Source organism: Rhagoletis zephyria, unplaced genomic scaffold, assembly GCF_001687245.7.
Source record: "Rhagoletis zephyria isolate East Lansing unplaced genomic scaffold, Rhagoletis_zephyria_1.1 Rzeph_scaffold_00218, whole genome shotgun sequence".
Taxonomy (NCBI): domain Eukaryota; kingdom Metazoa; phylum Arthropoda; class Insecta; order Diptera; family Tephritidae; genus Rhagoletis; species Rhagoletis zephyria.
Genome location: NW_016157302.1, coordinates 151,328 through 176,180, shown reverse-complemented (window position 1 = coordinate 176,180; position 24,853 = coordinate 151,328). Strand labels below are relative to the sequence as shown.

General features: G+C 34.0%; 1 protein-coding gene across 1 annotated transcript in view; it reads left to right on the top strand.

Annotated features, from left to right (window-relative positions):
- Nucleotides 1-24,853, top strand: part of LOC108358167 (muscle segmentation homeobox) — a gene marked incomplete at its 5' end in the record, with an annotated part of 150,189 nt that overhangs the window by 16,962 nt on the left and 108,374 nt on the right. The window contains one exon of the mRNA XM_017609342.1: nucleotides 21,028-21,206. Coding sequence (XP_017464831.1) covers nucleotides 21,028-21,206 — 179 coding nt within the window. The remainder of the gene's footprint in view (nucleotides 1-21,027; nucleotides 21,207-24,853) is intronic.

Genomic DNA, 24,853 nt, shown 5'->3' with positions numbered 1-24,853 from the left:
AGCCAGAGGAAAGAGGTATAAGAAGGTTTACCCTTGCAAATATATTGAAGTAGGTGTTTGCAAAGTCAAATTTAGTCTAATTAAATTAGTATTTGTGTCAAATGAACCAACCCGTGAACATGAAAAACATAGCAGTCGATGCGTAAAAAATACGCTATTAAAGCCCAAAATACAATAGCGCAGTGGCAGTGGCAGTGACAGTTTTTAAAATCAGCTGTTACAGCTAATATTAGCGGTCACTTCCGCAGCAAACACAATACGGCGTTACCAGCGACTGCCTTTTTTGACATTCCCTTTTGTTTGTTTACATTTTTGTTGTTGCCTTTTAGGCTTCAGTGACATCAACCGAAGTTGGCTGCGTTTCATTTATGTCAAATTCAACATTCGCAGTTTGCTGCGATGAAGACAGTGGCAGTGAATTTAGAATTTGGGCTAAACTGAGCAGTACTGCTAGCTGCCACTGCTGTATTGTGAGTCGCTTCATTGCACATCACACTTTGTAAAAAACAGCTGATTTCGAAAAACTGCCGCTGCCACTGCCACTGGGTTATTGTATTTTGGGCTTAAGAGTAAACCTTCTTGTCTCAATTTTTGCGACACAAAAATATTTTCACGGTAAGTATCTACACCGGCCAAATATTCCCTATCAGCGCTGCCGCGTGCTTGAAAAAAAGTATCAGTTCAAGCAGAAAAAGTATCAAGAGCGAACATAACTGTAATTTTATAAATTTTTATTTGAAAAATAAATAATAAATACAATTTTATAACTAAATCCATAGTTATAAAAAAAAATGCGTGTGTAACACCGTACACATGATAGAAGTGAAACTTCTTAAAAAAGAGGATCTGGTACCTACTCACGAAATTACCATTAGGCGATTGACTTACATACATAGGTTTGGTTTTAAAATTTCATTTCATCTTATTAACTTTCTGATATACATATAATTTATTTATTCATTTTCCGGTAACACCACCTTATATGAATTTGCGCTTCTACCATCCATAGGACCGGGTTCTAATGGAAGTAATTGTATGTTTAACAAATAAATGAAAANTATTTAGAGTTTGTACAACATGGCCATTAATGTAGCGATAAGTTGTACAACTTGCCAGAAAATCCAAATTTTTTGATCTCTCATACAACCAAGACATAAATTCATTCAACAGGCCCACAAATGGTGCAATCTAGAGCAAAAAACACCAAGTTGAACCAACGGTCGCTACATTTATGGCTTTCTTTAAGAAACATCGGTCGAAAATTTCAACTGCTCCCGTAACACTGCCTAACGTAACACTAAGTTGGCCTTCCTATCGTTCTCACATATGTTCATCAGAGTGTACCAACGAAGGACGAGTTAATACAAGGAGATAGCGAGAGCACAAATCTACTTTAGAAAATTACAGGCACAATGACAAACATGAACAAATGTACAACAAACACATAATTTTAGACAATCAGTACAGTTCGCATTTATATCAAAGAGCAGCTTATTACATTTGTTTTCGTTTGTACTACATATGTGCATTTATCCATGTACACAAACATATGTACATACACAAACATATATACAACCATTCAAACATATGTATGTACATACATGAAAACATTGCTGTCCATAAGTACATACATATGCCCATCAGAACATCAACGAAGCCAGTTATCTTCATCATAAATATATCCATACAAACATATGTACATATGTACGAATGGATTAGTTACGCGAAGCACGCTTGCATCATTTATACATATACTGCTTGGTAGCGGCAGAGCTGAAATGCGTAATGACTTCGTTCATACATACATATATATTTATACATACATACGTGCATTCAAACATACATATATACATACATATGTATGTGCTCGTACCCGTCATGCGTCGCTTTATTTCTTTTTCCCCTTCCCTATACTACCTATATCTTCCTTCTCCCTCATGTAACGTTTTCAGTTTTAAAAATTTCATTCTCCATTTTTGCGATACCGCCGCCTAAGAAGTTTCACTTCAAAAAATTTTATATTACTTGCTTTAACAAAAACGGAGAATCTGTATGCTTATTTGCATAACGAAAAATTTATAGGGCCCCTCAAGTAAATATGTGCAAGAAATATGAATGTGCATTGTATATTTTCATAGCTCCATCTTTAAATGCAAACAAATACATTTTTTTTCCGCTCTTATCCCAGTGATGCCAGCCATTCTCTGTTAAAAATTCCACGAAAATCGGGAAAAAATCCCTCAATTCCCAAAGAATTCAAAACATATACATACTTCAGTAGTAAAGAACTAACATTCATAAAAAATAATAATAATAGATTGGCGCTTACACATATGTTAGTGTTTGGCCGAGCTTCTCCTCCAATTTGTGGCATGCGCCTTGATTTTGTCACACAAAGATGAAGGACCTACAGTTTTACGCCGACTCCGAACGGCAAGTGTATTTTTAGGAGAAGCTGTCCTACAGCTACATTTTTTTTACGATGTTGCTTTGACCAGGGCTTGAAATCAGACCCTGCGGAGTGGAAGCGTGCACTTCTTACCACTACACCATACATATAATATTCTTTCGAAATTCGAAGGTCGGGAGATTACTCACTAAGGGCCTAAAATAATTTAAAAACATCTACTACATTCATAAATTAGCTTCAGTGTTTATTAAATCCCAAGATTTTGAAGAAAATTTTTTCTATATTAAGGTAACTAATGCATACATACATTTGTGTTTTTTATTGTTGTATACTACAAATTATTTGCATTGGGTAGCGAATATGATTTTTTAGTGACTTTAAAATTGAAGCACATACATATGCTGATGCTTTCCATTTCCAGACAACCGGTCAGGTACGAGCATGATTTTTAATTTCGACCAAACTCAAATACATTGTTTGTTGGCCCAAATAATGAGACACGAATTTTTTTTTTTTGGTTCGGAAAAATTTTTCGGCCGAATTAAACGCGATTTTGTTTTTCAGGCAAAAATCGATTATTCGAATTGACAGTGAGATTTTTTTTTAAATGCCCATAACTTTGTCAAAATTTAATAGATTCCAACAATATTTTTACTCAAATGTCAGTAATTCTTGTCACTTCAAGATAGAATGATATAATTATTGATTTTCATTATTTAAATTTTTTTATTTAACAATAAACAAAAGGTGCAAATTTTTTTTTTTTATTTAATTTCTCAAAAAGTGTAAAGTATTTTTTTTCTCTCAAAGTTTTTTATAGGGAAAGAGACACTTTGAACTACAATCAACCCAAATCTCTAATAGCGAAGATTTTTTTTTCCGAGTTATGATTTTTTATAGAAAATATACGTTTTTGTGGTACATACTACAATATTCTTATATTGTTTAACTAAATGGAACATATGTATGTAATATATCAGCAAAAAGTACAGCCGTGATCATTTTTTGTGTATCAAATAGATATTAGAACACACTTTCCACCATACAGTTTCGAAATACAAAATCACATTTTCCCGCTTTTTATAATCGAAACTGTATGGTGGAAAGTGTGTTCTAATATCTATTTGATACACAAAAAATGATCACGGCTGTACTTTTTGCTGATATATTACATACATATGTTCCATTTAGTTAAACAATATAAGAATATTGTAGTATGTACCACAAAAACGTATATTTTCTATAAAAAATCATAACTCAGAAAAAAAAATCTTCGCTATTAGAGATTTGGGTTGATTGTAGTTCAAAGTGTCTCTTTCCGATAAAAAAGTTTGAGAGAAAAAAAAAATACACTTTTTGAGAAATTAAATAAAAAAAAAAATTGTACCTTTTCTTTATTGTTAAATAAAAAATTTTAAATAATGAAAATCAATAATTATATCATTCTATCTTGAAGTGATAAGAATTACTGACATTTGAGTAAAAACATTGTTGGAATCTATTAAATTTTGACAAAGTTATGGGCATTTAAAAAATAATAATCTCACTGTCAATTCGAATAATCGATTTTTGCCTGAAAAACAAAATCGCGTTTAATTCGGCTGAAAAATTTTTCCGATCCAAAAGAAAAAATACGTGTCTCATTATTTGGACCAACAAGCAATGTATTTGAGTTTGGTCGAAATTAAAAATCATGCTCGTACCTGACCGGTTGTCGGGAAATGGAAAGCATCTGCTATATAACATTTCATCAGATAATTTGTTCCGCTTTTTTCATGAAACACCAGATACAATTGAAAAGATTATTTCTTACTTATGTATCATTTCACTCCACATCACATCTTCAGAACGATTGATTACGTAAGAGTGTCGAATATTCTTAAATTTTGATCAATTATGCATCGATACCTGTGTGAACTGTGAGCGCCGCTGTGGTGTAGTGGTAAGCAGTGCGCGCTTCCACTCCGCAGCGCCTGGGTTCAAGCCTTGGTCAAAGCAACATCGCAAAAAAAAATTAGAAAAAAGGTTTTTTCTTAACAGCGGTTGTACCTTGGCAGGCAATGGCAAACCTCCGATTTTATTTCTGCCATGAAAAACAGCTTCTCATAAAAATACAATCGCCGTTCGGAGTCCGCGTAAAACTGTAGGTCCCTCCTCTTTGTGTGACAACATCAAGGCGCACGCCACAAATCGGAGGAGAAGCTCTAACATATGTGTAAGCGCCAATATATTATTATTATTGTTAACTGTGTCAAAAGAAAATTCCTTTTTTATTTGAAATGTCCCTTTTTCCGCTTTTAATAATTTTCTTTGCAAAATATCCCTCAAATAGGTAAATTACCCACAATCTGGCATCACTGTCTTATCCATATTTTACAGCACGATCTGGACATCAAAATCAAAACAAGAACAAAAATTGCGCACAAAAATTATTTGCCTTTAAACTAGTATGTAATACACTGTACAGCACTCGGCTGGGTATTGGACTAAACCAACTTTTTTTAAGAGACTGACCGCCCTATTCCCACAACACTGACAAAACTCAGCGGCTGACTATTGCCTTTACTACTGCGCCTAATACTATGCCGCAAATTTGTTTTAAACTCTCGTATGGTGACAATTGGCAGTGTTGTTGTAATGACCTACTGAGTACGCGACAACGGCGAAACAACCTCAATGTTTATACATATTGTGTTTTAGGCGCAATAATTTTGACAATAGTCATACGATGAATTTTGTCAGTGGTGTGGGAATAGGGCGGTTAGTCATAAGTGAAAAAAGTAATTTCTCCGTTTTTCGAAGTTAGCCTCCGAAATCGAGATATGGGCCTTCAAAGTTCGAAATTGGACCTTTGGTAAAAAATTATTTTTAATTATTACATGTAAAAAGCAAAAAAAGTAAAAATACAGACGTGGTCCTCCTTGAGCTCTTATTTATATGGTATATAAATTTTTTGTGAAAACTTATATTATAGGTGCTACAACGGGTCAAAGGTCAGGTCTTCGAAAAATTAAAAACTTAGTATTTCAGAAAATTTTGAACTGATTTTTTAAAAATTCGTATCGTCGTAAAAGTGATTTAAGCCCCTTTCTTGTGATATTTGTATACTTCGTATATAAAAATGTGAGAAAAAACACATTTAAATAAAACAAGTAAGAGCAGCGCTGTCTTCGGCTATGCCGAAGGCTTCATGCCTTTCATGAACATCTGAAAATTTTACTTTAAAAGATTACTGCATTTGAAAAAATTTATATATTCACAGCATACATAGATAGAGAATATATATAATATATATATAAAAAATTGTATCTAAACAATCAGAGGTATGGAAGATATACCTTATATAGCACCAATCTAAGTGATTTTCGCTCCTGTGTGATTGGTATGTAAACCGGTAACACAATTTAATGGGTTTAGCTTCCTACATAATGGAGATATATCACAAAAACTGGTATCTGAACAATCAGTGGTGTAAGAGATAAAGCTTATACAGCATAGATTTTGAAGATTTTCTCAGTAGACTTTGTATTATTATTTATAAAATAGCTTACGAAATTTATCGGTTTTTCTGTCCAAATAAAGGAGTTTTGCAGTAAAACCCCATATCTGAACAATCAGTTATATGGAGGCAATGAATAGCTTATAGTGACCCGATCTTAGTTAATTTTACTGTAAACTTTCTGTTTAGTGAGTGAAAAAGTGCGAAATTTCATGTTTCTAGCTGCATATATGGAGAAGTTATAACAAAGAATCTCATATCTGAACAATCAGTTGTATGGAGGCTATAGGTTATAGCGACCCGATTCTCGCAATTTTCACTATAAGTATTGTTTTGATAATGGGAGGAAGTATTGCAAAATTTCATGTTCCTAGCTGCATAAATGGAGGAGTTATAACGAAAATTCTCATAACTGAACAATCAGTTGTATGGGAGATATATGTTATAGTGACCCGATCTTTGTTATTTTTACTGTAATTATTCGGTTAAAAATGAGTGAAAACGGTGCGAATTTTCATGTTCCTAACTGCATAAATGGAGAAGTTATGGCAAAATATCTCATATCTGAACAATCAGTTGTATGGAGGCTATAGGTTATAGCGACCCGATCTTTGCAATTTTCACTGAAAGTATTTTTTTGATAATGAGTGACATCAGTGCAAAATTTCATGTTCCTAGCTGCATAAATGGAGAAGTTATGGCAAAATATCTCATATCTGAACAATCAGTTGTATGGAGGCTATAGGTTATAGCGACCCGATCTTTGCAATTTTCACTGAAAGTATTTTTTTGATAATGAGTGACATCAGTGCAAAATTTCATGTTCCTAGCTGCATAAATGGAGAAGTTATAACGAAAAATGTCACATCTGAACAATCAGTTGCATGGAAGCTATATGTTATAGTGGTCCGATTCTTCCGGTTGGACAAATGATTAATACATTATAAAAATACACCCACCTACCAAATTTCATCCGGATATCTCGAAAACTGAGAGACTAGATTGCATACAAACACACGAACAGACAGACGGACAGACGGACATGGCTAAATCGACTCAGCTCGACGTTCTGATAATTTAAGTATACATTTTAATGGGTCTATCTTTTCTTATTCGGGTACTTACAAACATCGGACTAAAGTTGTAATACCATTTCATGATCATGAAAGGTATAAAAATAACTCTTTTTGTATAAAAAAAAATTTTAAACAAAAAAGTACTAACCGATTTTTAAAAAATTGGTATCGTTGTAAAGGCGATTAAACCCCCTTTCTTCGTATATGCATATTTGTCTACTTCGCGAATAAAAATTTGAGAAAAAACACTTAAGAGGAAAAAATAACTTTTTTTATCAAAAAAAAAATTTAAACAAAAAAAATCACTTACCGATTTTTAAAAAATTGGCATCGTTGTTAAGGCGACTAAGCCCCCTTTCGTCTAATATGCATATTTGTATACTTCGTATATAAAAATTTTAGAAAAAAGACTTTCTCAAATTTTTATATACGAAGTATACAAATATGCATTTCAGAAGAAAGGGTTTTAATCGCCTTTACAACGGTATCAATTGTTTAAAAATCGGTTGGTAATTTTCGTGTTTAAAATATTTCTTTTTTTATAAAAAGAGGTTATTTTTTCCTTTAAAAGTGGATTTTCTCAAATTTTTATATACGAAGTATACAAATATGCATTTCAGAAGAAAGGGTTTTAATCGCCTTTACAACGGTATCAATTGTTTAAAAATCGGTTGGTAATTTTCGTGTTTAAAATATTTCTTTTTTTATAAAAAGAGGTTATTTTTTCCATTAAAAGTGGATTTTCTCAAATTTTTATATACGAAGTATACAAATATGCATTTCAGAAGAAAGGGTTTTAATCGCCTTTACAACGGTATCAATTGTTTAAAAATCGGTTGGTAATTTTCGTGTTTAAAATATTTCTTTTTTTATAAAAAAAGGTATGCTTTCCTTTAAATGTGTTTTTTTTAAATTCTTATATACGAAGTATAAAAATATGCATATTAAAAGAAAGGGGGTTTAATCGCTTTTATAACGATACCAACCGTTTTAAAAATCGGTTAGTAATTTTTTTGTTTAAATTTGTTTTTTATAAAAAAAGGTATTTTTTCCTTTAACAGGTCTATTCTGCACGTTACCGAAGATTTTGTAACCGGAAAATTGTATTACCAAGAAATGTTACCAGTTCTTGTCACCGCGATTCTAGGTACGTTGGTAATGCAGTTAAAATATTCAGCAATTCAGCTATGAAGAATTGAAGAATTGTGCAAATCCTGGCATTGCATATTTTACGGGGCAATCATTTGTTACCAGCTTATGAGATGGTAACAAAATTTACCGGTTACAAGAGTACACAGAATGCGAAAAGGGTTTAAAAATTGACAGGAACTTTATTTACCGGTTACAAACTCTTTATTACCAGCGCAGAATAGACCTGTAAATGTGTTTTTTCTCTCATTTTCTTATATTCGCAGTATACAAATATGCATATCAGAAGAAAGGGGATTTAATCGTCTTTACAACGATACCAATTCACAGTGGCCAATTTTTCGAAAAAGCTGGCCAAAAGTCGAAGCGTGGTACAACTGTAATCAAACCTTGTGTATTCGTCTTTATTTTGGTTGCTGGTTTTAAATTTCACCACATAATTTCGAAATTCAAAATGGCGGATCCATAATGGCTGCTGTGTACGCTTAAAATAATCTGATTGTTAGCAAAACTAAGGTAGTTAAGTATAAAAGTTCATGTTTTCTGCTTTTTTTTTATATAATGTGATGTCGCGGTTAGCAATATAAGCTATCATTCCGCAAGGCCTGGGTTCAAGCCCAGTTTCCGACCAACATCCAAAAATAAGAAACAAACAAGTTTTTTGTAATAAAGGCGCCCTTTGGCAGGCAATGGCAAACCCCCGCCACGAAGAACAGCTTCTCATAAAAATAAAATCCCCGTTCGGATTCGGCGTAAAACTGTTGGTCCCTCCCCTTTGTGCGCCAACATCAAGGCGCACGCCACAAATCGGAAGAGAAGCTCGGACAAATACTAACGAGGTCTTAATGTTTGTTTCTAAAAATCTTGATGTTCAAATTTACACGGAAACTGCAGGATTTTGAATGAATCAATAAACAAGACATACATATTTGTTGGTACAGGAATATATTTTTAAGATAACAATTTTATACACCGTCAGACTCGCAGTCATCTGAAGCTCATATCTATATTTTCTGATGGCAATTCCGCTTCCGCATTTATAACAGTTCATTATAATTTAATGGCATCTGACGTCAGTTTATGATTTTGTTTTGGTGGGTTTAAACGTAAACATGAAATGACAGGGTTCGAGGATACAAGCAGCCGATATTTTTTAATATCCTTATTCCTTGGCTCTTGGGCTTCTTCGGAAAGTGGCGCAATTGGCAGGGGTGCCCATTCAAAATGAGAGGCCCATGGATGAGCACTCTAATATAGTAGTACTTTCTGACATCATTTAAATTCTAAAAACATCCAATCTTCAAAACATCAAAATCTTGACAGAAATAATTTTTTACATAATTTAAATCTTTTAAATATAAAAAAATTAAGAATCGCGTATAAAAACTGATGTCCAAACTACAGTGGCGGCTTGTGGCAGGTGGTTTTAACCAAGGTGGATGGGAAAAACTTCAATATATTTTTCAATTTATTCAAATAATAAATAATCTAGAAATATTCAGTATTTCTTACAGATTATGTACTTAGAACTAACTACAGGGTGTCTTATAGCTAAGAGTTACGCTAATAATTCATTTAATAATGATTTAAAGCTAAGCTTGGAGGAAGAAAAATCGATAGCCAAAGAATTTGAAATGGAATTAAATTCTTTCAAAGCTCTCAAAATAGGAGCATGAGATGCATAAGTAGTTCTAACCCGTTCTACAAAGAACAGATCACTACTCCGAAGGCTTCTTTGAGGAATATGAAAATAAATGCGCTCAAGAAGGAAAGGAGAGTCAGTCACTCCACTTACGATGTCAAACACAAAGGAGAGCGAAAGGATAATCCTTCTACTATGCAGAGATTTTAAATTAATTAGTAAGCACCTAGCACTATAAGAAGGCATCGGATACTCGAACTTCAAAGACCTAAGAGCGAAACGAACAAAATTCTTTTGAACGCGTTCAAGCCTCTTGATATGGCAATCGTGATACGGTCTCCATATAAAGACTGCATATTCCAGCTTAGACCGAACGAGCGCAGTGAATAGTAATTTTAAGGTATAGGGATCAGTAAAGTCAGACCAAAACCGTCGAATGAAGGCTAGTATAGAATAAGACTTGGCAATAATGTAATTTAAATGGCTGTGAAATAAAAATTTAGAGTCAGAAACAACTCCAAGATCTGCAATTTCGCCAAGAGTATTTAGGCGTGCATTACCAATAAAATAAGAGGTAGATATTAATGACCGCGATTTGGAGAAAGATACATGAAAGCATTTATTAATATTTAAATGAAGACGATTCTTGCTACACCATGCAGCCACGTTATTGAGATCAGACTGTAGCTTGATTGCATCAGAATAACTCGAGATAGTGGTAAAAATTTTCAAGTCGTCAGCATATAAAAGAAACTTAGATGAGGAGAAACATTCAGAGATATCGTTAATAAAAAGAACAAAGAGCAAGGGTCCTAAGATACTACACCAGACGAAGCAATAAAAGAACGGGAACAGGTGTTGTCAACAACAAGAACACAGAGATAGGTATGATTTTACCCACTTTAAAAAAACGGAATGAAACCCCAAGTTTTGCAGCTTGGAAACTAAAATTGAGTGACTGACTTTGTCGAATGCCTTCGAGAAGTCAGTATACACAGTATCGAACTGTGGGCGATTGTTAAAGGCGGACATACAAAATTCTGAAAAAACAGCGAGATTAGTAACTGTTGATCTGCCAGCCATAAAACCGTGCTGCTCGCAGGAAATTAAACGCTTTACTGCAAAATATAGTTTCTCCTTGATAATATATTCAAATAATTTTGAAACAGTAGAGAGTTTGGAGATAGGCCTATAATTGGCAACATCATTCTTATTACCACTTTTGTATATTGGGGTAATGGAAGTCACTTTCCAATCGTCTATAAACCACCACCACAAGCGAGAGATTTATTAAAAATTAATAAGAGCGGATACGCAAAAGCAGAGCAATTCTTAAAAAGAAAAGAGGAGACACCGTCTACATCCATTTGCGGCGAATTTTTGATATGCAGGATGCCGTCTAACACATCGTCCAGAGTCAAAGAGAGGGAACCAAAATTGATAGAGGAATCAGCTTTTGCTTCAAAATTACCAGCTGATTGCGAGATAGGTTCAAAATTAGAGCAGAAAAAGCCCGCGGAGAGATCTNGGTTCAAAATTAGAGCAGAAAAAGTCCGCGAAGAGATCCGCCGCCTCTTGGGTGCAGGAAGCATTAGTCTCATTGTAAAACATTTCAGATGGAAGACTTGAAATAGACTTTTTCGATTTAACATAACGCCAGAATGCTTTGGGGTTTGATTGGATATCGTGCTCAAAATTACGGACATAATTGCGTTGAAGGGTATTATTCAACGATTTAAACTTTTTTGAATATTGCATGTACTTTCCTTTATTAGCAGGGGTATTAGACAATCTGCATTTTTTAAAAAATGTATTCCTCAAATTCTTTAGCTTATTTAGTTTTCTGGTATACCAAGGAATTTTATAGCATTTCTTACGTATAACTGGTATATGCTTACAGAAAATATCATTAGCTTTCATCTTAAAAATATCAAAAAATTTGACCACATCATTATTATGATATATATTGAATCCCAGTCTAGTGAAAGAATTTCATTGTTAACAATGTTAAAGTTGCAGCGTTTAAAGCAAAAACTAGGTCTTTGATTTTCAACACCAAGACTTTTAAAATTATAAAAATCTAGTTTAATAACAAGAGGTACGTGATGAATACCAGAACCAGACAATGGATCAAGACATTCATTTACAGCAAAATTCAAATTATCATTAACGAAAATAAGATCTAGAATTTTAAAGAGTTGATTTCTAAAACTATTTATTTGAATTAGGTCTAAACTTAAAAAATTATCTACCAAGTAAGATTCAGAGAAGCTATTAACATCTTTTGGGATTAAGGCATGGCTGTTGTCCATATACGACCAATCAATATTACCCAGATTGAAATAGCCGAGAATACAAATGTTACAGTCCGGATGGTTGGAGACAACTGCTGATATATTATCAACATGCGCCTTATATAATGAGTCAACACTACTCGGCGGGATATATGACCCGCAAATTAAGATTTTGGATTTACCATGTACAAGGACGCATAGTTGGTCCAGAAGTGAATCCATATTAGCCATGCGCGTGAGGGATGAACGGAAGCGACGCTGAACAGCGATTAGCACTCCACCTCCTCTAGAAAAACCAGTTTTCATTGCATCACGATCCTTTCGGTAAACAGTGAAAAGATTCGAGTCGAAATATTCATTTTCGCAGGATTCAGCATTTAGCCACGATTCAATTAGTACAAAAANGCTTATGGTTCCTGTTGGGCAGCACCTCCCTTTAGAAAAAAACGGAACGGACGAATCTTCACGTTCATCGGCCAGATATTAGCATTAACAACCTTATTAAAACAGCAGTCAGATACGCCTAGTTTGAAATTTACTTTCTTCAGATCTTCAAGATTTGCGTCTTTTTTCACCAACATGTAGCACACCAGCCATTTGGGACGGTAGGAGAAAACGATGAAATATGCAGCCACTTCATGTTAGAAACAACACTGAGTTCACTGTTGTTGTTAGAGCCAATAACTAAAGGTTGTTTTGGTTTTCTCTGTTTTCTATTAGTAACAGTTTTCCACTGAGAAGCAATAGCAAAAGGCTGCGAATCAGAGTTTTCAGTATTAGCGTTTGAAGCGTTTGGTGTATTAGAGATAAGATCATGTCTTTGGGAAGTGAGTAAACTCATACTTGGACAACCCTTACGTGTGACCAAATTGAAAGAAATTTTTGAACGTGGAAACGCAAAGTAGCCCAGCAAGCAGAGAAACGTAAATATTACTGAGTGCAGTGCAATCTCGAACAATTTTCGTATCCGGGAACGAACAGGACACGACTACAATTTTCGTTAATTCACGTATTCAAAATCGGTCAAAAGGCAATGCGGTTTTCGTATCCAGAAACGAACAGAAACGACTACAGTTTTCGTTCATTTTCGTATCTGGAAAACGTTCGAATATGATGACGTAATTTGAAAGCAAAAACTGTATTTAAGTTTTTCAAGTAGCAGTGCAGAATAGTGTGCTAGTATTTGCTAGCTTTCTGAAGGTGCCGTGTTCGATGCCGTCAGGTACTTCCTTAATTTATGTTTTTCCGAACTATGAAAAAACATCTGTCAAGTGCAGAAGGAAAGCGCATTGAACAAAAAATTCAACCAGAAAATTTTCAAAAAAACAGACAAAAACGCATCCGTTTCAAAACATATGTTTCTGCTACATATTTTCCTCCACTTTTTTTCCTTTACGGATCCATTTCCGGTTTTTTTTTGCTGGCTGTGAAGCGAACAAATATTAGTGCTCAATTTGGTTGCATTTCCAAAACATTTTTGCCTACCAAAAGCTTCATCAGACCAATCAAACTACCAAAGGAAAATGAAGCTACCAATTTTGGTCCAATTGGACCAAAACGGCAACGCTGGCTGACTGATCAGCAGTAGTAGGCAGAGCATGAGAGCCAGATGAAAACATGAGTGACTGAGCAGATGTAGAAGAGAGCATCTCAACATCATGTGCTTCGCCACCACCACTAATAACAGGCCCATCACCAGCAGCGTCGGAGGATGGGAGAATGAGAGACTCCACAACTTTTTTCGGCTGCACACCCAAAGCACTACATTAAGTATTAGAATTTTTGATGCTGGATCTCTCTCCAGGCGTGGTAGAAGCAAAAGTTTTTTTCGATACGGTTTGCAAATGCAGGTTATTACGGTCATCGACCTTAGCTTTGGAGCGCGTACGAATAACGTTGGTCAACGAGTTAGAGTTGTTTAACTTTTTATTGCTGTCAACTATGATATTAGCACTCAGACCTTTAAATGAGCTAATGAACTCACTGAGTGCATTTATATTCTTTTGGGCTTCCTCAACGCTCATATACGAAGTAGCAGAATGGCCCAATGCACAATTATCACATTGAAATAGCACATTTTTATTCGTTTTCAAAATGTTTAATGCACCAGAGCTTAGTTTTGCACATTTAATATGAGTTTTATTTTTACAGATGCCACAAAAAAGGTGCTCTTCACCTTCACTTAAAGTGGAGCACTTAACACAGTTCATTATATTGCCAAGATTCAGACAATATTAAGCAATAGATATAGATAAGCGGAGCGCAAAAAACACGTCTAAGCACCACGGCGACTGTTAACACTGAAAAAGAAAATTAGACCGCCCATCTCGACCACTCTCGTAACTATTTTCCAAATCCATCATAATGAGTAAACAAAAAAAAATCAATCCGTGAATATCTACGTCTTACGTCAGTTTTTAGATGGCGTGACAATGAAAAAACATGTTTTACATACTCTAGATTACAATGTCCATGAGCGGATGCTTGAAAACTGTTATCTTTTTTAAAGATAATACCACGATTTTAACAACGACGAAAACTCTAATTTACGAAAAGTTTAGAGCGAATTGCTAGCAACAGTCACTTCGATCTCCTGTAACACTAAATTCCTTAAGAGAATCGACTTGTTGTCTCATAACGATACGCATTAGAGCCCTCCTAACAATATAAGATGGTTATGCATACGAATGCACCAATTTTTTTTTTTTACTTTTGGCCAGGGTTTTCCAAAAATTGGCCACTGTGCAATTGTTTAAAAAACTGTTAGTAATTTTTTTGTTTAAAATATTTTTTTTTATAAAAAGAAGGTATTTTTCATTTAAACGTGTTTTTTCTAAAATTTTTATATACGAAGTCTACAAGTACGTATATCAGAAGAAAGGGGTTTAATCGCTTTTACAGCGATACCAATTTTTCAAAAATCGGTTAGAATTTTTTCATTTAAATGTGTTTTTTTAATTCTTATATAGTATACAAATATGGATATCAAAAGAAAGGGGGTTTAATCGCCTTTATAACGATACCCACCTCTTAAAAATCGGTTAGTAATTATTTTGTTTAACATTTTTTTTTATAAAAAAAGGTATTTTTTCCTTTAAATGTGTTTTTCTCTCATTTTTTTTTATACGCAGTATACAAGTATGCCTATCAGAAGAAAGAGGATTTAATCGTCTTTACAACGATACCAATTGTTTAGAAAACTGTTAGTAATTTTTTTGTTTAAAATCTTTTTTTTTTTATAAAAAGAAGGTATTTTTTCATTCAAATGTGTTTTTTCTAAAATTTTAATCACCTTTACAACAATATACATTTTTTTAAAAATCAGTGCAAAATTGTTTGCAATATAACGAATTTAATTTTTCGAAGAAAGACCTGAACTTTGACCCCTTATAGCACCTGTAATATAAGTTTGCACAAAAAAAAGGACTAGGTCTATATTTTTAGGTTTTTAGTTATTTACATGCAATAATTAAATATAATTTTTTACCAAAGGTCCTATTTCGAACTTCGAAGGCCCATATCTCGTTTTCGGAGGCCAACTTCGAAAAACGGAGAAATTTCTGTTTTACCTATGACTCAAGCTCTTAAAGAAAATGGTATGGTCCAATATCCAGAAAAAATGTTGATTTTGTCGTACAGTGATATTATTCATAGTTTTCAAAAGTTCATTTTTGACAGCCAAAAGTATCAAAACGGAGCATTTGTGAACAAAAATGTATGAAATCTTAAAATTTAGAAAAAAAGTATCAAAATTGGACAATTGTATCAAAACGGCAACGCTGTTCCCTATATGTATGCTGCTCTATATTATTTGCTTAAATCTAATGAACAAATTTACCGTTTTAGTCATAACCGTCATAATGCATACGTATTTACATATTTGGCTAATTCCATCGCTGTCAAACAGGTACTTTCCGTTATTTAAAACTACTTTTCACATTGACTCCGAACGATGTTAGTGATTTTCAAATTTGCCGCTCTTTAGCTGCTTACCATAAGGTTGACGGAGAGTGAATTGCCCAAATTACTTAGAATGAATTTTAACTTGATGAAATTTCACCTCGATTAATATAAAATTTGCATAAATTATCCCAAAGCTGAATATTCATATGACCGCCAGGTCACCGACTTGGCAATTCGACGCACCTGAGCTTTCGGTTTACACTTTCTGCCTCAATTTCGCTATTATGAAAGTGTGTGCATATCATGGATTAAGCTTGTTGTTGTTTATGTTAACAGGACACAAAAACAGCTCTTACTTCCTACTTTACGAACACTGCTCTCCTCTGCCTCCTCCTACTGAACTTTCGTATATGTATGTCCATATGTTTGTATGTATGTGTGTATTTATGAAAGTAGCGTCTTCGACTGTTTGCGTATCTTGTGGCCGCAGTGCGGTTATTCTAATTATTCATAATTTTAGGGTCAGCATTTGGCGGACGCTTAACGCCTTTGAATAACTATTTGCCGGCATTTTGCATGTCACTTTAAAGCTCCTACCTGTTACTGTAAATTAATATACATATACATACATATACATATGGACAATTCTCAATTAGTTCGAACTTTCGCATGACTCGCCAGTTTTTATTCGGACACATAGTTTTCACTGGTTTATTAACAAAAATCAGGTTACATATGTTACGCCCCCTTTCCACTTAAAAAAAAAAACGCGTTAAAAACGTAGTGTGCATTGCTTTAAAACGTTGCACCACGTTGGATTTTGTATTCTAGCAGCTGAAGAACGTATACTAAAAATTTCAGACATGTGCTCGCGATTTAAATATAAAAAATCTGTTCTCGATAATTTGGGCCCCCACTAACTTTTAAGTTATTTCTTATGTATATACTATATATAAAATCATTCACTCAATGCTAACAAAATAATTTGTAAATTTTCTTAATTAAAAAAGTGAGTATGTGGATCATCCGGTTCTGTTTCAAGTTATTCTCGCTAACTTCAAAATAATTCCACTTAAGAAGAGTAAAAACCTGGCTGTAGTCGACAATAAGCGAAAATGGATTGAACGGTAAACTAATAATTAAATTTATAGTTCAATTGTTTATTACTTTGTCTTTACGCTTGTGTCTTCTAAGTGTACATTAGAGCTGTAAAACAATCGATAGTCATCGCATTCGATGTTTTCGATAGTTTGCATTGAAACTATCGATAGTATCGGATAATTTTAAAATGCATTGACGAAGCTATTTATATAAACTTTTTAGTTTTGTTTAGTTCCTGAATAATTAGCTAATTGTTATATAGCGATTTTCAGTACCGTTGTCCGTTCTCTTCGATTTTTTAAATATTTTAAACTGATAATATAAAAACCTAAAATTCCCAATCGTACGAAAACAAATCGCTTGTAAACGTAAAGAAAACTGTATGTATTACAAATAACTTTCATCACCGCAACCCCGACTACGCCACAGTATTTTTGCGCAGAACTCACTCCAAAATTTACCGAAAAGTCCATATTTCAAGCGTGTGCTACAAACCGTACCCCAACTTCTACATGATTAATTACACAGGCCGACAAAATAAGACCGATCTCCTTACCCAGAAACCAGACTATACTTTCCCGAAGGTTTTTGGTGCGCTGAATTCAAATCTGGCCACAGAATTGCTCTATCACATCAGGATTTTGAGATATTCTAACCTATAAGTGCAAAAAATGCCGTTTTTGCCCATTTTTGAAGTTGTGTATGCAAGCCAGAGTAATTTTTCTCAATAAAATACAAAAAAGGTGTTAGTTAAAGTACAAGTCTTTCTCTTTGAAATGGCGTTGAGTTTGCTCAAATATCTTTTTGCTTCGCTGAGATATTACAATTTGAAGTTTACAGATGAACGTGAACGTGAATTGTTGGTAAAAACGTTGGACCAAATGTTAAAAAAAAAAAATTAATTTTGGGCGGGACGAAGTCCGCAAGGTCTGCTAGTAATAACACAAAAACCAATTTGGTTTTTTTTAACTCGTAACTTCAATTCCAGTTCTGCTTAGATACAAAAATTTAAAACCAAAGGTTTGTCTCTACGGGAAGACATTGGTGTTATTGAAGAGATTAAAAATAATTAACTCAAATGGAGGATAACGAATATTTGAAAACAATTAAATTCAGTCCTGAAAAGAAATTAAGGTTCCATATCTTAGTGTAATACATCCGCATTATTTTTAATAATAGTAAAAAAGTGACAACTAAATCGATGCACTAACACCACTGGAAATATGAAAATTTCGAATTCCGTCCAATCCTTGAAATAAACTGAATAAAAACAAAACATTAAACTGTACTTAGATTTTTTGTTGTTTTTCGAGCATATTTGGAAGCATATTTACTAATCTTTTAATGTTCATTAGGCTGGGTCGATTTTGTATGGGGGAAAATAAAAGTCATTTGACCGCATTGTAATAGTAATATTATGATGTCTTAGGTCTCAACCAATTGTTATTGGCTACGAAAGATTAATTTAAAACTTATCTTTAGCCCGCGCAATTGAATCAAAGTGCATGAATTTCGAAAATGAGACTTTGGCTTGTAATATCTATGGAATGCGTTATTGTTATAAACAGGACGATATATCAAATTAAGGGCTATTAAATTTAGAACCTCACGTTCATTTATCATTTTTCAATAAGTCTACACGATTTTAAGATATTAAAATAAAAAATAAGAAAACTATGATTTTCCCATATGAATTTTCAATTCTTCATTACTTCAGCAACCAAGTGAAAAATACAAAAAAGTTGGACGAGATTTATTTCAAACCTTTTAATGTTTATATAATATTAAAATGACCATGGACTTGGTCACGCCGATTTGGTCAGTTTTCAAGATCGTGGTGAATGAATGTATTGTCAAAGATTAGGAATCGTTCGACAAGTTAATAGTAGTTTCAAACATATAAGTATTTACATACATTACAATTAGGTTGAGAAACGCCTATTTTAAGTCCATTTTTGCAGTCTTAAAAACTGGTGCGGAATGGTTTCATTAGTCGCCGCAGAAGCACATTTTTCGCGGTTTCTAAATTTGCCGTTATATGAAAGTAGGGGACGTGCAATAAGTGTTTAGATATACATAAATATTTTAGTTAATTCCATTATGTGAAAAAGTGTCTGTAGGTAAATCCAATAGTTTTCAACATATCCTGGGAAATCCTTTTGAGGACTCTCCAATTGGACGATATTGCTTTGCATTCAGCTTGAACGAAAAAAGTCACTCGCTGGCACAGTTTTCTGTAATCCGGTTCTTTTATTTAAAGGTTATTTATACAATTGAAGAGAAATTTTTTTAGAAAAAAAACTGGAAATCCACTTAAGCTTTTCGATATAACTTTGGTAAATGTTACTCGATCGGTGCGTAATAATTAACAAATTGAAGGCGAGACTTAATGTTACTGATTTTTGATAATAATATGACTAAAATAGTTCAGATTATAAACAAATTATTTTAAAATAAAAAAAATCTTGAACAAAATTTTTTATCATTTTCTTATATTTGCAATTTTTATATTGTATGCATAAACATAAGTAAACCAATTAGTGTGTCTAGAAGTTGTGCCTGTTCAGTGTTTCCATACTAATTTGCATAAACAAAATTTTTCCGCGATGATGGAAAATAATGGCTATTCTATTAGAGCTACCGAAATTGTTCCTAAATTTGCAAAAAATCGCAAACTATAGCTAATATTAAAAAAGGATTAGAATATTTGGAACTAGCGATCTAAATGCACGCCAGCAATATTAATGTTGTTCTTTACATCTTTTGACTAAAGGCCAATGCAATTATCAAGAGAACAATTAAAATTTTCTTGAAAATAGATGAGTTTGAGATTAACGATAAGATAAACGGCTACGCGAAATGATACTTGACTTTATCTTTTGCGGTAAAGGATTCATTATCTAATAATATGCACCAAAAGTTTTGGCTAAACCCAGAATTTTTAACAAGAATTGGTCTTATTCGACTAGTGTGCTGTGGGTCACTTGGCGGTCGATGCGCGGGCTCTTACAATTAAAATGAAAGACTAATATTTCGCAGGCTTGTTGTTGACTTCATGATACAATATATTTTCACTATTACCAAGGGATTTGAGAAAAATTAGATTTTCGACCCGCCCTAATGTTCATCTAATGTTCTTTTAATGTACAATAGTGTCTCAGAGGTGGTCCCATACTAATCTGGTTAAGATCCGATCAGTGGATGATGATATGTATATATATATATATATTTTTTTTTATATGAGAATACTTGTAAATCAAAGAAATGCAAAGAATTCGAATTTTGTGTGCGTGGCATGCATTAAAAAGGTATTGTAGGTATTGAGGTTAAATTGTTTTGAAGTTGCACTTATGAAGGTCAGTCACACAGTGTTATTATCCCGACGAAATCCTTGACGGTGGTACCGGGAGGGGAAAGGTACATGCCAGTAGGAGGTTTAGTTTGGGTTAAAGTCTCACACTAACGGGGTTAGGCTTTCGAAGCTTCCTTCTCGTAAAAAAACATGTGCTGTGAAAAGTTAATTATTTAAATCGACGAATAGTTTTATATCAACTTTTGTGAACTTCTATTTATGTGTTTGTGTACAACATACCTCTATTATTTACAATAATTTTAAGCTATAATAACAATTTTTTAGTAATAATTATTGGGTTTGAAAAAAAAAATAATTTTAGGGCCCCCCCCCCTAAATTTCGTTCTGGCTCTACGAATTATTGTCACGAATATTTGTTGTCATCTCATGCTAATATGATTTTGGTGAATAAATGTTTGTATGTTTGTACATATGTACAAGATGCCAACATACATATGTACATATGTAAGTCAATGCATTTTGCATATTTGTATAAACGAGTACTTGCATTGTACATTTGTGCATATATAAATTTATATATTATTTATTCCATTTCGCACATCTCTGAATCACTGAATTAGAGTTGAATTTAATTTTACAGCGGAAGGTGCATTTAAGAAGCTAAAGCCAGAACCTAATACGGGCCTCTCGACGGCTTCCGGCAGCGTTACGTCGCCCGGAAACGGTTTATCATCGTTAAGTCAACATGCCAGCCATACACCGACCACAGCATCCTGCCCGACGCCAGCGAGGCGAAGACATCGGACGACGTTTACACAGGTCAGTTATGCAAATCTTGTACAAATCAAATCTAATCTAAATCTAACCTAGGTATGTATATACACACATGTACATACGTATTTATATACATACATAGGAACATGCCCTGTAGGAAATGTATCTAACTATCAGTTAACTTGAAGTTGATTGGAGAGGAACTAAAGGTCACTGTTATCTGTATATTTTCTTTGAGGAAAGCTAAGTATATTTCTATAGCGATGGCCACGAAACAGTCAAGGGTGGTTATCCCTGCATTAGAAATCAACTAACTTGTAACTAACCACTTTTGGACATAAAATATCAATAAGAAGAATATAATTTATTTACTTTATTTAACAGTACATATTTGTTTACATATTCTGCTGTAAGTGGTCCCACATTCGAATTCCGTCAGAAATAACTTCAAAATGATAATACAAAATTTCGATCTTCAATTTATTTGTCCTGATTTCGAAAAAAGTATTTGTGAAGTGCAGAAAAAAGTGTATTCAAAGTAAAATTTGTATGAGTTGAAACTTGCTATGTGTTAATTGCGCAGTCGTCGAAGTTTCTCACATTTTGCATGTGAAAGCTGAAAATTAAATGTACAACTTTACCTTTTTAACCGACTTCCAAAAAAGGAGGAGGTTATCAGTTCGTTGGAATATTTTCTCTTTTTTTATGTATGTTACCGCATAACTTTGGACCACGTCAACCGATTTCGATAATTCTTATTGCATCGGAAAGGTAGTGTCCCATACTAATCTGGTTAAGATCCGATCAGTGGATCATGAGATATATATATATATATATTTATTTATTATTATTTATCGGAGTTGAAGTCGGTTTTTTTTGCTAAAAATTACTTGTTTAATAATAAGAACAAATGTATAAATTCTCACTTCTCGTACAATTTGAAAGTAGCTCCGCGTGGAGACCTCCGCCCCGTTCAGAACGAGTTCAAAAGTTCAGAGGGGCAATTGCCACTTCGTAGGATATCGCCATCTTAAAAACTATATCGTCGATGTTTTTGCAATACCGCCCATCGACCAATTGCCGCCTATTTTACGGCACTCCAATTTCACAGGATAGCGAAAAACCGGGGTTTCTTTGAAGGCATTGCCTTGATAGCCGGTACACTGAGGGAAATAATGCATAGTAAATATGAATACTTTATATTTGATTATCGTTTAAAAATGTTCGTATTTAAAAATAATATTTTCATACAAAATTTATTACGCACGTATTTGACTGTTCACATCTGAGTATGTACATGTAAGTGTACATATGCACCCCAATTTGCCGGATTGAATCGCTTTAAAAATTTAGAAAATAGGCTATTTTACATCCAAGTACATAATTACAAATATTTTAACAGGAAACAGGCTCAATTTTTGCTTTTGTATTAAAATAATAATGATGTTGCAGCCACAAAGTTTTCGTGCAAATGAAAATGTAGCTGTCAAACTACCAAATTGCCGGCAATAGATGGCAAGATATAAGCTCTGATATATATTGCTCTTGAAGAGCAATGAGCGGTCTCCATTGGCTATTTATATTCTATATCTTGTGGAGACGGGCAGTAACGTACATTCATATGTAAATATGTATTTATGTATGTATGTAGGTTGCAAAATTTTTTTTATCCATTATCATTACAAAAAAAAATATAAAAGGCATTAACTAATCAATATGTATATACATATATGTACAAGTACATACATATCTAAATTTAACAGGTCTGAAAGCGTAGCATTTGTGGTGAAAATAACAAAATTATTGCCAAGTGCTGCCTGCTGCACCAACAGGCATCGCTGGCCACATGACTGCCTGCGCAACATTCCCTACATTCGTAACATTTATTAGCTTGCTCGTTCACTCATGGATGGCCATGGCCGATCGGGAACCAAAAATACAAGATCACGTAAGAACGCGACGTTGTATTTGTAACTGGTTTTGAGAAAAAAGTTTGCGAAAGCGGGTTCGTCAGCTGAGCGTTTGTTTACATAACAAGCACCACTATTTTACACTTTTATTCAAGTAAAGAAGAGTTAATTCAACATGACAACACATTTTAAAGCATTTTGTTGCATCATTTTACCTAAATTGTGCGTTTAAAGTGGCTGACAATAATTTTGGCTAATTTTGGTTTTCGTTGTTTTCTTTGCTTTGTTTACTTTTCGCTCGTTTTCCAGTGAAACAAGATGGCGTAGAACCCGCTAAAAAAATCGACTTTTTTCACTCTTTTGTTCTTACGTGATCTTGTGTCTTTCTTTCGTGCAATTGAAATACTTATGACTTAGGGTTTTTTATGTATGTGTTACTTAAATTTATTTATATTTTACTTATATGTATGTACATACATATACATATAGTAATTTAGCCTCATTTATCAAAAATTCAATTAACGCACATGGCTTGGATGCATTTATCCGCGATGTGCACACTGCAAGCATCAACACAAAATGAGGTTGTTGTTTTTGTTTCCAATGCGATGCTCGCAAACCACGCTACAAACGACGAGCATGCTCGCTGAAAATCAAAATTTTTTGATTTTTGGCGAGCATGCGCACAAACCGCCCTACAAACGACGAGCATGTGCGCATGTGCGCGGATATGCGTCGCTAGGAGATGATTNATATATATTGCTCTTGAAGAGCAATGAGCGGTCTCCATTGGCTATTTATATTCTATATCTTGTGGAGACGGGCAGTAACGTACATTCATATGTAAATATGTATTTATGTATGTATGTAGGTTGCAAAATTTTTTTTATCCATTATCATTACAAAAAAAAATATAAAAGGCATTAACTAATCAATATGTATATACATATATGTACAAGTACATACATATCTAAATTTAACAGGTCTGAAAGCGTAGCATTTGTGGTGAAAATAACAAAATTATTGCCAAGTGCTGCCTGCTGCACCAACAGGCATCGCTGGCCACATGACTGCCTGCGCAACATTCCCTACATTCGTAACATTTATTAGCTTGCTCGTTCACTCATGGATGGCCATGGCCGATCGGTGACCAAAAATACAAGATCACGTAAGAACGCGACGTTGTATTTGTAACTGGTTTTGAGAAAAAAGTTTGCGAAAGCGGGTTCGTCAGCTGAGCGTTTGTTTACATAACAAGCACCACTATTTTACACTTTTANAAAAAAAACGGCTAAAAACGGCTAAAATGTTTCAACCAGAATTAAATTTTTTTTTAAATATGTANGTGCTGCCTGCTGCACCAACAGGCATCGCTGGCCACATGACTGCCTGCGCAACATTCCCTACATTCGTAACATTTATTAGCTTGCTCGTTCACTCATGGATGGCCATGGCCGATCGGTGACCAAAAATACAAGATCACGTAAGAACGCGACGTTGTATTTGTAACTGGTTTTGAGAAAAAAGTTTGCGAAAGCGGGTTCGTCAGCTGAGCGTTTGTTTACATAACAAGCACCACTATTTTACACTTTTATTCAAGTAAAGAAGAGTTAATTCAACATGACAACACATTTTAAAGCATTTTGTTGCATCATTTTACCTAAATTGTGCGTTTAAAGTGGCTGACAATAATTTTGGCTAATTTTGGTTTTCGTTGTTTTCTTTGCTTTGTTTACTTTTCGCTCGTTTTCCAGTGAAACAAGATGGCGTAGAACCCGCTAA